Raw genomic sequence first — 14401 nt, 5'->3', positions numbered from 1 at the left:
TGTAGATGGGTATATGGAATTAGCAAAAAAACCCACACATTAATTCTAAAGTAGAATTTGAACATTTTGTTTACATTATCAAGATTATAGTGGAAATTACAACACATTAAGAAAAAATATATCTTCCAAGTCTTAAAGACTGTCCTAATATTTTTTATAGCACTAGCAAAAACTAAATAGAACTGCAGTATGTCAACTACATGCATCTAAGTATTACCATGTATTTCAGTATTCAGCAGTAATAGCTGCTTTTGATGTCAATGTTTCATCTTAAGAGTTACAGAACATTTAGAATTTTCTCAAAGGCTCATCTCTTCTTCACTGCAGGTCTGAATACTGTTATCACATGGATTACATCAGCAACACCCTAAAGTCACTGAGCCACATATACTCATATTGAAGACAGATGACAAAAAAGTAACTCAAAAGTTGCAATCAGGAGTCTCAACACCAAGAAGATGTTGCAATACCATGTTTTACATAATTACCCAAGTATAACCCAAGTATCCTTAAAATGTACAGTGTTGGAGTATCACACTAAGTACTAGGAACACTGTAAAGACATTTTATTTTTTCACTGAAGTTTACACAGAACTTGTTAATTTAATTTTTTTTAATTCTCAACACAGAAGGAAGTAGTTTGACTTTTTATTGGTAAACAATAAATCATCTCCTCAATTAAGATTGCGTTCTAACAATTCTGAGAAGTCCACAGTGGCCATATTTACTTACAATTCAATATCAGAAGAAAAAAATAACATTCTAGAAAAAAATGTATACCACACTTAATGGCATACAAGATTTGTAACAAGCAAAAAATACCCTGTTTTACAAGTTATCTCCCTTCCAAATAGGTTTTTACTTCAGTGCAGTTAGTACTCTCTCCCCATAGGCTATACATTGAGAATCTCTATATACAAAAAGATGCAACAAATTGATACATTACTTATTGCAAGATATTAAGGATGCCATAAAAAACACACATTAAATTAGTTCCCCCACCCACTTGCATACCCTCTTGCTTCTTATTTCGCCCATGAAGCAGTCTCCTTCTCTGGTTCTAAGATTAAGTTCTTTCATTGAAAGGCACGTACTTCTCTACAATAGAAGAAACAGATGCATTAATCTGAAATGCCCTGTTTCAAGGTGAATTTAGCCTACATTTTTAAAGATCACACATTATGAAAGAACCCAGAGAGACATGACATTTTATTATTAAATTTGACTGGAAAAACTCATAGCTACCATATTACTGTGAACCATAAATCTGCACTTATTTAACCTTTCCAAGTAGAGAGACAACTCATTTACAAAATTAAAAAGGGACTTATCATGATGAACATATTTTTGAACTTTCAAGGCTCTCAGGTTCCTACTGAAACTTTGGCAAGGCTTGGTAGCATTCCAGTTAAGGAATACTATAAAAAAATTGAGTAAATTCTTCTCCTTATGCCTTGCAGCACTGAGCAAGTAGTTTCTGTGTGAAGTCATTCAATGAGGATTGTAAACTACTAGTGTGATATAATTTTGAAAAACAAATATGTGGTACTAGTATACTGTTCCTCAGTTAACATGTATGTAAAATTAGACTAAAAGCTAGAATTTTACACTTGGGCATTTAATAAGATGCTATTGAGCAAAATGGCTAAAACCTAGTTTTGGTAAACTGCCCCAAACAGCAGCACAGAGACTAGTAACATGGGTGATGATGACAGCAAGAATACACTTAATTTGTGTCTATGTTACTGCTGAGGGCACTGGGGACCTTTTTCCAAACAGCTCTGAAAAAAAACAACACTTGAAAGCAGTAATGTATCTGGACAGCAGTATACTAACACTACTATGGTGATTTTTAGGAGAGAAGCCAGTTTCTCTGCCTAGTCCTGCAAAGGGTCTAATACAGTTACCACCTAACCCAAAATAAGCCTATAGGGATTTCTAATACAGGCACAGTATTTTGTAGAGTATCACCTTAAAAAAAGTTTGATTGTTTCAGGCAATAAAAAGGAAAGCAGACTGGATGCCACTACAGTCTTTTAACAGGTCACAAAGAAAAAACAATACTTTTATATATATATACCAAAACTTGACTACTTTGATATTAATAACAAATGTAAATTAATATGGTGATAAGAATTTCCTGAAACTGCATTTAGCTTTTTAGTGCCTTCTATTATGAGTTGCAAGGGAAAGAAACTTAAACACTAAATAAGCTCAATTTTTGAGTGTAAGTTAAGTAAAACTGCGACTTGCTCTTTACTTAACAAAGCACTAAACTCAAAAAACTACTACAAGCCTCTCTTCCTTGTTCCCAGGCTCCAGGCCTGACTTTACATTTAAGCTACCTCAAAAAAAAACCTTAATTGACCACACCTCTGAATTACTGCAAATGTCAGAACAAAATATAATGACATGTCCCAAGAACACGTGAGTATCATATTCATGAAGTTGTCCTCAGCACCAAGTTGTCTTTCTTTAATTAGGCATTTTGTACTCCCTTTGGTTGTTGTGCTTAAGCAGAAACACGAAAACTGATTACTAAGCTTCAGTGCAGATGCAAACAAGTCAAAACAAGGGGTAATAAATTAACTTTAAGTACATTCCAAATCAATATATAAAAAAACAATGAAATAATTCAAGTACTCAAGCTTAGAAACTATCCTCCCACCAGTGACGTATCTTTGCAAAGATTGAACACCACTTTATCAAGCTGTTTTACGGAGATTTGTAGAGTGAATTCACATTGTTTAGCACTGCTTTTATCCTACACCAAACACTATTTCAAAATAAAAAGCAGCTCTTAAAAATTTTAAGAGCTTCTCCCCATAAAAGAGAAAACAGGAAGATATCAATATACAAAATCAGAGAAAATTCACCATCTTCACTAAATACAACTGAAGTCTTTGTTTTCCTGAGTTCTCAGTATCAAAATAAATTCAATAATTTATGCACATACTTTCAGAGCACTATTGAAACAACAGTTTAGATACTTCTACAATAAAATACTTCAACAATTTTTTCTTCTCCCTCAAACTGAAGTGTTTAGGAAACAGGAAGAAAAATTGGAAATATACTCTCTGAAAGTTGTAATTGTGTAATACTGATTGTTTATGGCGAGTAGCTATATTATCATTTTACTTCCTGCTAAAAAACATAGTTGATACTCCTGTAAATAAGCATTTATAAAGAATATTATGTTAACTGGTCATCAAACACCTCAATGTCTAACATGCATGCTGAAGCTAAAAGATTTAAGGAAGACATTGAGGGAATTCCTGGATACAATGTGACAATTACCATTACATTTCACTAGAACAAGACTTGTAATATAGGGTAATGGTTAATGTCACATAATTCTAAAATACAGACAAATGCTAAGTGGAGATATTCTAACTACTTTAATCTAGTGTATGGGGGAGAAAAAATCAAGATAGGCTTTGATTTCTGAAAAAAATTTAAATCAGAATGATTCCCATTAAGGAAAGTTAAAGCAGACTGAACCTTTCTCTTTAAGTTCCAGAATTGTATCCCAAGTTCCTCCTAATAAATGGCAAAATACCTAACTTACAACTCCAATACTTTTAACTCATTTGAAACATCATGTATTGCATTTACCAAACTGTTTTGCTTAAGATTTGAATCTGATTTCACATTAAACAGTGTCAATCAATTACTTTTTGTGACTGGAAGAATTCATCTGACCTCTTCTGATACTTGAGAGTAGTCAAGTATGAACTATGACTAGGATAATCCCAGCAATTTTTTATTTCTGTATTTTTGCACATGCAATATGATGGCATTAGTCAATAAGGAAAAAAAAATTAAGTATGAATTTGATGAATTTAAGTTTTAATTGATCCTGTTTAAAGACACTAATGAAACAGAAGAAAAGTTAAATACAATAAGGAAATACAACAAAAATTTCCTATACCTATGAAGTTTCAGAGAGTAGTTTAAGAATGTGAATCTTTCAGGGCAGCAGTACCAAGTGTAAAATGTGGTGCAGGATCATCATCAACTAAGTGCTGACTACTTTAGCAATAAGAAAGCAGAATGAAGCAAAGCTGCTTGAGGCAGAACTCATAGGTGAGAATACACAGGAAAAACTGAGGAGCCTCCAAATTAGGAACAAAAAAGAAAAGAGAAAGGTAAAAGCTAGTTGTTGACTTAACATTAGCTTTAATGACACTGTATTTGTAACAAAAATATCCTACCTTCCTCTCCATTTCTCTGGAACTCACAAGTTGAAGACAAATGGTGTTTTATCTTCTTGCTCACTAAATTCTTGCCCATTTAAAATTCAAGTGATCTTGACATCCCTTCTCCAACTATGCATATGAAACACAGTAGTGAGCTTTTTCAGACAAACTGCTTATCACCCACACTCCTTCACTTCTATTGCTAAAAGTACATTCAGGTTCTAAATACAAACCTCCGAGGATGGCTGGCATCGAATAGTGTTGTATCATCATCATCATCATCATCTTGTTCTAATGGGGTCAGCTCCATATTTTCTATGTTTGTATCCAAAACTCCGTATCTTCGGGTTTTTCTGTTTTGCCCTCTAAGCCTGAAAAGTATTTTAAAACAATCAAGTAATCCAAATCTTATGATACTTTTTGATCCAATAATGTAAAATACTGCTATGTTGATGCATAGTATAAGTTTTGTAAAATTTATGGTAAGTGTACACATCTAGATCTATGAAATGTGGAGGTCAGACAACTGTAAGTGTCAATAGTTTACATGAAATGATTAAGACCAATAACAGTGTCATCTGCAGTTTTGTACAGGATTAATGTATTGAATACAAAACAGCACTTAGCATTTCATATAAGAGCCACATAAAAGTACATGCAATACATAGAAAGCATACTTCTAATATACTTCTTCTGAGAAAATAATTGCCTTGCTACACATTCTCTATGTGTCTTACGCATCTGTAAAGAACAGCAGATCATATCAGGCACAAAACAAATAAAGTCATAGCAAAGTTAGAACACAAGTCATGGTTGACACTTCGTTTGTGAAGTCTTTTACTCATCAAGTTTTAAAAATCATCTATAATTGCACTTTGGAATAAGACAGATCCTGTACAGTCAATGTCTTGTATGCTTCACAAAGCACGGAAGGAAGAGGCAGTGACTCATGTTTCAGAATTGAGGCATAATGCTTACCAAAACCAAGAAGACTGTCTGCATCTGCTTTTCTCACTCTCCATAGCTTTGCTGCATGGGCCTGGGTCCCATGTGCATCACCCACACAATGAACCATTGCATTTGGCTTTCCAGAACTTCTCCTTAACCCATGGAACAAGCCTTGCTCAAGTTCCAGAACTCAGACTAGTAGCCACTCACCAAACACTATACAAAAGGCATCTGTTCACAGAATGCTGACAGAGTAACTTTCAGTAACTGGCAAACAATCTAGGTGCCTATAAAACAGGTTTACAACATTCAGGAACTTCAACATAGAATATTTCTGAGCTAATCAAATATTAATATATTATGATATTATAGTATTGCTATCATATTATATATATTATACTATTTTATACTGTGCATAGTGATTTCTCTGTCCCACATTTAGGCACCATTTTAACTATCTGGCAAGAGATAGCAAATACAATACTGAGATTCTCAGCTTCAAATCCTGTCCTGAAACTCTAGCATACTTACATAACTTGTTTAAATACCATTCTTGAAAGAACACACAACAACATTCAATCTTCATTTATCTTTTCACTATACTCCAATGCATAAAACAGATCTCATTTTGAAACTGAGAAGCAAATATATCCTTCTAAGAATGGGAAAGAGATAAAGTACATACCCTTCCTCAAAGTTCTCAGTTTCTAATGTTATAAGAAATAATCAACATGATCATTTCCTCCACTCTCAATTAAGATGCGAAAATGCAGCAACTGTTACCCCAGGCATTCAAGTGCTTTAGCTTAGAACAAAACACCTAGCTTTTTCATTTAAAGCTAAGGTTCGTACCAAAATCAAAAATTTCACCTTTCATTTCAAGACAAAGTCCCTTCCATGTTCTTCATTTATTTAATCTTTTCTTTACTCCTCAACATAGAAAGAAAATGAATACTTTAAATCATCAAGAAGAAAAAAATTCTAGAACTTTTAAGATGACATTATGATAAAAAATAGGGTTGTTCCTTACACACTGTGCCTTTTGGTTTTCACTGAAGTAGAAGTTAAGCATTATGGATATCCTAGCAGATAAGAAACTATTTTAAACACAACAAAAACGTGAAATTAAGAAGAGGCAGTACATGCTACTCATACAGTCAGTATTTCGGTCAATCTCACTTTACATTTTACCTTTTTTCTTTAATGGGTTAAAATGGAAAGTGAGTAGCTACTGTGATTTGAGAGCAATCTAAGACAGTCACAGCAAATGTTTAGATTGTAGATAATAAAAAAAAAAATTATCACAAAGCTGGCACAGATTTTCAACAAATCCTGTTGAAAAAGGATCCACTAATCACTTGTGATTCAAACCCTTCTCTATACACAAAGTAGTGAAAAAACTACAGCCCCAGGCGTACTGGACATGCGTACACAGCATGCATATATGATCACTGCCATGACTCTAAAACAGTGTCCTGAGTGTCAAAAAAAAAAAACTTAAGATCTTTTACTCTGTGATTGACATCTGCTCAGTTGGAAGTAACCTACAACTATTATCAAGTCAACTGCCTGATCAATCCAAAATTTAGAGCATGGTGCTGTGGGTACTGTCCAAATGCCTCTTAAACACTGACCCCCTTTCTAAGAAGCCTAATCCCATCATTGACCACCCTACCAGTAAAAAAGTGCTTCCTAATGTCCAATTTTTACCTCTCTTGGTGCAACTTTGAACCATTACCATGCATTCTATAGCTAGATCTTAGCAAGAAGGGATAAGCATCTCCCTTGGGGGCCTGCTGGGAGCAATGAGGTCACCCCGTAGGCATCACCTTCTCCAAAGCAGACAAACCCAGAGTCCTCAGCCACCTCCTCTATGAACAGGCCTCCCAGCTCTTTCACTAACTTGGTTGCCCTAATCTGTTTGCATTCAAGCGCCTTAGCATGCTTCTTACTACACAGGAAGGCCATGACAATGCTGAACAGTTGGACAATCGCCTCTCTTGACCGTCTGGCTGATGCACCAAGGGTGAAGTTTGCCCTCTCGGCTGCCAGGGCACAAACTTATACTGAGTTTGATGTAAACTAGCACACTAAGATCCCTCTCTTCAAGGCTGCTCCGCAGTCACTTCTTTCCCAAGTAAAACTAGTGTCCAGTGTTGCCCTGTTCCAGCTGCAGAGTCCACATTTGTTCTTGTTAAATGTCCTGCCACTGTGATTGTCCAGTGCTCCATCTAGATCCCCCTGCAAGGCCTCTTGCACCTTGACAGAGCCAACTGCACCCAGTTGATGTTGATGACACCCAGCTTGGTGTCATCAGCAAAGCTGATAATGGCACATTCACCTCCTGATAAGAGTATTGAGCAGAGCTGGCCCTAGAACTGGGCCCTGAGGCCCAGTGAATGGGCACCAGTGGGATGCACCCCTCCTTACTACACCTCTATGAGCCCTGTCATTCAGCTGTCTCTTCTATCAGTGCACGACAAATGTGCTCACCCCACAGCTGAAGAACTTGTCCAGAAGGGTACTGTGAAAATCAGCATCAAAAGCCTTACTAAAACCCAGAAACATTACACTTACTTTCTTCCTTGCATCCACTGGGCAGGCAACCTGGTAGAAAGTTTGCAAAATGTTTCTGTCTTAAAACAAGACACATCTGCAGTCAAGAAAACCTATCCAAAAAATGAGTCATAAGCAATTAATCCTTATATTTCTTATATAACTATTGCGAAAACGTTTCAGCTACAAGTTCAAATTCAAAACCAGACACTTTACCTATTCCAAATTTCAGATGCAAAATGCAAAAGAATTACAAAATATGAGGTGTTAAGCTTCCAGTTTACAGTAGCACCTAGAGAGCACTCCAGTTGCAAATGCAGAACAACACCCAACTGCCAAAACAAGAATATCAAGTAATTACCACTCATCCAGAAAATAATGGCAATAGATGATAATTTTCCTCTCCAGATCCTGCAATGACAGACCCTTAATTATTTCTTTTTTTTATTTTATTGGCATTTCCACAGTACTACTTACATCTCCAAATCCAACAGACAAGACACAATAACTCTGAGAAGTGCCCTCAAGGCTTCTCAAGAATGATTTGTAAGATGTATGGACGAAAATATGCTACTTTACTTGGACTGTATATCTTAGTACATGACATACACAGAACAGTCCTTCAACTGCCTTTCTAAATTAAATTATGCAGATACGAGACACAATGAGTGTATCTAAATGTAATGAAAAGTACATTGAGTATATGCTCCATAATTGAGGTGCTTTATGCATAATCATACATTTAGGCCTTGCTCTGAAAAATTCAAGTTATTAAAGAATGAGAGAGAAAAGTAAAACTACCAGAACAAAAAATTACAATGACAAACACTACTTAACTGCAAAAGCACATCGAGTTATGCGGAGAATAGTTTCCATGAGAAACATAAAGGCAACTAAGTGGGACCAAGCTTTATAAGTGCCCTTTCTTTAAAAAGACACAAAATACGTTAATTTTACTGTGAAAGAAAGCATTAAAAAAAAAAAAAAAAAAAAAAAAAAAAAAAAAAAAAAAAAGACGTTTCCGGAAAAAGTCCAGAAAAAGGACAACTTTAGTAGTTTAGCGATACGGAGGTTTGCAAACTGGTCAAAATCACTCTAAGAACACACAAAATAGATTTAGGCAGGCTGACGGATGCCACAGTGACAAGTTCGTTCGGAAGGCTCAGGAGGGAGCCGGGAAACGCCCTACACTGATGCGCGATTCTCGGTGACGCGAGCGGAGCCCCGCCAGCCGCCCAGCCCGGAGAGGCGGCATCGCCGCCCTCAGGAGCCGCGGGGCCGACACGCTCCGCAGCCGGGGCCGCGCAACCGCGTCCCTCGCGCCCGCACGCCCGCTCCCCGCCCTCACCGCACGGTCCGGATCACGAAGTAGACGATAAGGGCGGCGCTGGCCAGCACCAGCACGGACAGGGCGCGCTGGGTCATGGGCTGGCCCTGCTCGGACTGCGCCGACACCTCGGCTAGGCGGCTGCTGCCGCTGCTGCTCCCCGTGGCGGCCCCGCCGGCCGCCTCCGTGGGGCGCGGGGAAGCGGTGGCCGCGTCCCGGGGGCGCGGGGCCGCAGCCTCCCCGCAGCGGGCGGCCTCCAGCAGCAACAGCGACACCAGCAGCGGCCCCACCAGGAGCCGCGGCACAGCCGGCGGCCGCATGTCCTCCTGCCTGCCGCCCAACACGGCCGCGTACTGCAGGGGGGGCCCCTCCACCTTCAGCGCGGCCGCCGGAAGCGGAAGCCTCTTCACTGCGCTCCGTGTCGCTCCATCTCTTTCATGGGCACCGCCTTTTCCTGTGGGTGGTCAGTGGCATTTGGGCGCGCGTGAGGGGCTACTTCGAATGTACCAAACTTAAGGCGGGGTAGGTTTTTTAACCAGTCTCCTGACTTAGCCTGATTCTATGTACAAAACCCGGAAACTTTATAACTGACTTCAGTGGAAGCGGAAATGTTAAGCGAACTTCCCGATGTGAGCGTTTATGAGACCAGCTGGCAGCCATTTTCCAACGCCAGAGCTGTCTCTGCTGACACCGAGGCCACCTTTGCAGCGGCGGCTTCGGTGACCCAACGCACCGCCACTCATCTCCCCACACCCCACGCGCACGGTCACACCGGGTTTCCCACATAAGTCTCAGATATCTCATTTACCGGCCGTGTAGCGACACAGAAACAGCCCGAGCTAGTCCTCCGGTGCTACCGAGCTATCTGCAGCAGACGTATTCCTCAACAATAAGGAAAAGGGTGTGTTGGAAAGTGGTAGGTCCTGGAAAGTCTAGTTTTTGTTTCAGCTGTGGTCCAGTGGTGGAAAGACCAGGAAAGGGTTGTATCTAGACGGACCACAGCTGAAGGTAATGGAGCAGTCGGTGTAATACAAAGCCAGTGAACACGGAAGACAGGACCCTGACTTGGGGTGATGCTACAAAGTGACTCTGCCATAAATGTTGCCCTTGTGCCGAGTCGTTCCTCAGCTAAATCCTGTCCTGATAGGATAATCCTTTAGTTGTTAGAATCCATTATAAGATTATTTTTATTGGCTTGTTTGTTTTGTTTCTGTATACTACAGCAAATATTTCAGGGGTATTACTGTGCCTACAGAATGAGATATTCACATTAGTGGTGAGCTCTTTGACATTTGTCACTGTGTTGAAGGGAAGGAATAAAATGCCAGAGTAGCAAAGAAGCCTTGATGTATGTCTGCAGTTGAAGTAACTTGGACAATAACTAGATCTTGTTCAGAAGCAGACTCATTATCCCAAGACCTTAAACTTAACAGTGTTGGGTCATATAAATACATCAGATAATGTAAAAATAGTGATTAGTTAACGTATTAACAAGTTAACAAGTTTAGCGGTTCATTAACTGAGATAACAGATTCATGGTCTTGTGCCACACAATTGGTTTTAATTTGTTAAGTGTAAAATTGATTTAAGCAGCATGAGAAATACTATACTATCACCTGTCTCCCTCTCTATGTAGGCCTTTTAATGGGAACAATGTTTCAGATTATATGAACAGCAGATTTTGCTGCAGGTGCTGGAGGGATTGAGCACGTGAATAAGATTCTGTGATAGCTTTTTACAAGACAGAGCTTGACTGATGCAGGTCCTCCCATTGCCAATATCTATCAACCTGCTTCTATCCTATGAATAGCCTTGAGAAATATTTTCTATTGACAAGTCCAAGCAACTTATTTGCAGCACAGGGACATAGGATGGAGGAAATTTTTATATTCAAAAGTCAGGGGAGAATATTTTTTAGAAAGACAGTCACTGATATTAAATTCTCCTACAGAAATATTCTCGATGCATGGACTGTGTAAAGTCTAATAGTGCTGGGTTGCTCACTTAGGGTGTTATGATGAGATAGTGTGGTAAATTTCATGTCAGATGCAAAGCGTTAGGGAAAAAGAAAAGAGGATTACCTTGGTCAGTAAAAACCGTGGCATGACAATATTAGTATTTTAACATGCCCTCTTAGCAAAAGTAAAACTATCTTTAAAACCAAAGGTCCTAGTGCTGTTTGGTGAAAGTTATTTTTTGAACTTTTTTTTTCCTAAATCAGAAAGTAGTGCTCTTAATAATCAGCAGATTAAGATAGTCTTTGAGTTTTTAGACAGATACCAAAAAGCAGAGCAATTAGTGTTCTTTATTTTTAAACAAAATTAATTACTGACGTTCTTGAATATTTGTTTGTTTCTTTGGGTTGGGGGGGTGGTGAGTGGCTCTTTAATCATTAAATTGCATAGATTTGTTCAGTATTCAAGTCGGGTATAAATAAAGTTTAAGTTTGCATGCAAAAATTTGCTTCAAGAGAGTTATAAGGTAACTCATGAAGTGTGATGGAACTTCAGATCTGTGTGGGGAAACTGGCAGACATTTTTAGATTTTTTTTTAGAGTCCATGACTATTACTAATTGCTGTCTAATATATCGGCTAGAGACAAAGACAGGGAGCAGAATTTTTTTAAAAATTGTGGTATTCTGTGAACATCATACAGCACCTTTTGAAAGATGCGCCTTAGGGTTGTATTTCCCCATTCTGAGTTAAAGTTTTAAACCTTTTCCACTTATAAAATTAATATGGAACTTTCTTGCCTTACATCTAAAAGGTGAAAGAACTTGAGGGCCAGTAGAAGACCCAGAGACAGTTAAATTGTTCATTAAAAATAATGAAGCTTACTAAGGTTTTACCCTTTGAGAAAAACAAAACTAATAATTTTTTTTTTTTTTAGTTCCATAAAACAGACCTTTCAGATTAATTGGAAGAGCACAGAAATGTATTTACACCATTATTTGAATGTCAAGGATATCTGAAAAGATCTTCGCACACAATGAAACCATATTTCAGAGAAAGGCACTTAGGAACTCTGCATGTTCTTTACATTTCTTGTTTAGCTAGTTGAACTAAAATGTCATTATATGGTTCCTGATACTTGTAGCACCAAAAGGCAACACATTTCCTTTTCCATCCCTGCTATCAGTCTGTCTATATCACAGAATATTCTGCGTTGGCAAGCACCAGCAAGGCTCATCAGGTCCAATTCTTACATGAAAGATCCATTCAAGCATCAAACCCACAACCAGGGTATTCGCTTACACCACTCTCTAACCAATCTCAAGTTGTTTGTTTTCATTCTTTATGAAGTCCTTGTGGAATGACTTTCAGGTGATTTTGAGAAATGAAGATATAAGAAGTAAGCACACTTTTCTGCTCTGATAGGAGGTTACCAAGGAGCATGCTGCCTACTGCCCCTGTAACCCATATTATGCTCTTAAACCCTGAAACTATCCAGTTCTTTAGGTCTCCAAATCATGTTCTAGACTCTATTATTTATGCTATCTCAGTACATCTTTGTCAAAATATATCTATACTTACCTTTGCATAGATGAGAAATTCTTTTGAGTAATCAATTTTAAAAACATCAGTTAAATCTCTTTTCTTTTAATGACTCTTTCCCTTATGATATATATGCAAACTGATTAACTATAGACTGTTGCAAGACATTGCAGAATATAGTCTGCACAGAATTTTCAGATACCTTGTGTAAACTTTTCTAATAAAAATAATTTTCTATTTAAGTATGATTGCTATTTGACTGCTTTTTAGAATGCAGGTGAGGGCCTTTTATATAGATACCTTTAAAAATTTAGCTATTTAGACATGGAATGGCACTTCCTGTGCCTATGCAGTTACAGAGTCAGGGACTATGTGGTATTATGTTGTATTATATTGTGCTCTATTCTATTTTATTCTGTTCTGTTCTATTCTATTCTGTATTTTCCTTGTCATGATATTCCTACACTGAATGTTTATCAAAATTAAAATAATTGATTACATTTCTACATAAGTTTTTTGCCAAAATGCCCTGAAGGGACTGAAAAATCCCATAATGTTTAGCATTATTTTTTCATGTTTGTTTATTACCTTTTGGTTCTTGTGGTACCCAAGGGGTATGACAGTGCCAGGATCAATTATTTGGCCATAGAACATGAAGTAATTAAGAGGATGAAAGAATGGTACTGAAGAAAAACACCTTACACCTTTTATTTTAAATCATTAACATATACTTAGGAATATAGCACATAAATTTATATTCTTTTTTGACTACAATTCTGCAATACCGCTATTAGAATAGTATTAGAATGGAAATTAGAATTTGTATTAAATAGAAATTTGCTAATAAATCACTGCAATTTTTTGCATGCTTTCTTTCTTATTTTAAGCGTGTGAACAATAAGAATTAGTAGTAAATGTTACTCTTTTAATTGTGCTTTTGTAAAATTTAATATCCAGATAGAGTCTACTTTTATTATAAAGGCAAGGTAGACAAGCTACTTTAATTTGTTTCAAAGAAGAAATAATTTTATATTGGTACTGAACTCAGCTGGACAGAAATTTTCTTATACAGTTTTAAGTGTTAGCACATATTCTCTAATACAACTTGCTGGACATGAGGAACATATTTCTCTAGTCTTGTGCAACCAAAGACAGGCAAACAAGGCTTTTTGTTACATGTGTTGTTTACATATTTATCAGGTATCCTTGCTTTCTGAATGTATATTCATTGGCCTGTTTTTCATAGTCCCATCATACCAGAAGTCATTATCTGGTCCTTGGGCGTGTCTTTTGGGGTCTCTGGCGATATTTGATGCCCAAATTGTGGGGTCAGCTAGTTGACCCCTGGTTCTGAGCAGGCACAGTTTTTTCCCAGGAATTTGCAAGACAGGTTTTATCTATCTATGCTCTCAGAGCTCAGTCCATGTCCCCAGGACTTCTGAAAGGTTGTTTTGCCAGTGTTTTGTTACTCATCAGATCATGGGATGTGGCATGGTATTATTTCCCTTATCAATACACAAATACATGTTGTTAAAAAAGTGTTTTATAGCACCAATAAATTTACTTAAGGATTTTACAATTACTTATTGTTAGTGGTCTGAGATAATGTTTCTTTGGCAAGTTTTCCTCTACAATGGTGTCTTTTGGTATTCCAATGAATGCATTTTTCTTTCTTTATTCCCACATTTATCTTCAGGTCTAACAGCTTCCAAGAGAATCTAGGCTGTCTACCTACAGAAAGCCAGAAGGGTTCCCAGCTTGTATTATGCATTGTTGTAGGTGACTTTCTATCACACTCTCTTGATTGTTTTTTCTTAATTGAATTGATATAAATCTGTGATACCCCCATGTTTTAAGCCTGTAGACCATTGCAACC

At 37.5% G+C, this 14401-nt stretch overlaps 1 protein-coding gene across 3 annotated transcripts in view; it reads right to left on the bottom strand.

The window, feature by feature from the left end:
- The window catches only part of FAM174A (family with sequence similarity 174 member A), a 156966-nt gene extending 147550 nt beyond the window's left edge, over positions 1–9416 (bottom strand). The window contains exons 1-4 of one of the 3 annotated variants that reach the window (XR_013777246.1): positions 9052–9416; positions 4433–4570; positions 4215–4328; positions 539–1098 (exon numbers count right to left, since the gene is read on the bottom strand). Coding sequence is in view for 1 of the 3 variants with exons in the window: in XM_079331222.1 (XP_079187348.1) it covers positions 1077–1098; positions 4433–4570; positions 9052–9350 (459 nt within the window). In the remaining 2 variants the exon portion in view is untranslated. Of the gene's footprint in view, positions 1–538; positions 1099–4214; positions 4329–4432; positions 4571–9051 lie in introns of those variants that run through there. The other 2 variants (XR_013777245.1, XM_079331222.1) reach the window with 2 other exon arrangements.
- Between the last annotated feature and the right edge of the window lie 4985 nt (positions 9417–14401).

This window comes from Erithacus rubecula (assembly GCF_903797595.1).
Source record: "Erithacus rubecula genome assembly, contig: SUPER_Z_unloc_2, whole genome shotgun sequence".
NCBI lineage: Eukaryota > Metazoa > Chordata > Aves > Passeriformes > Muscicapidae > Erithacus > Erithacus rubecula.
This window is presented reverse-complemented; position numbering and strand designations above follow the sequence as displayed.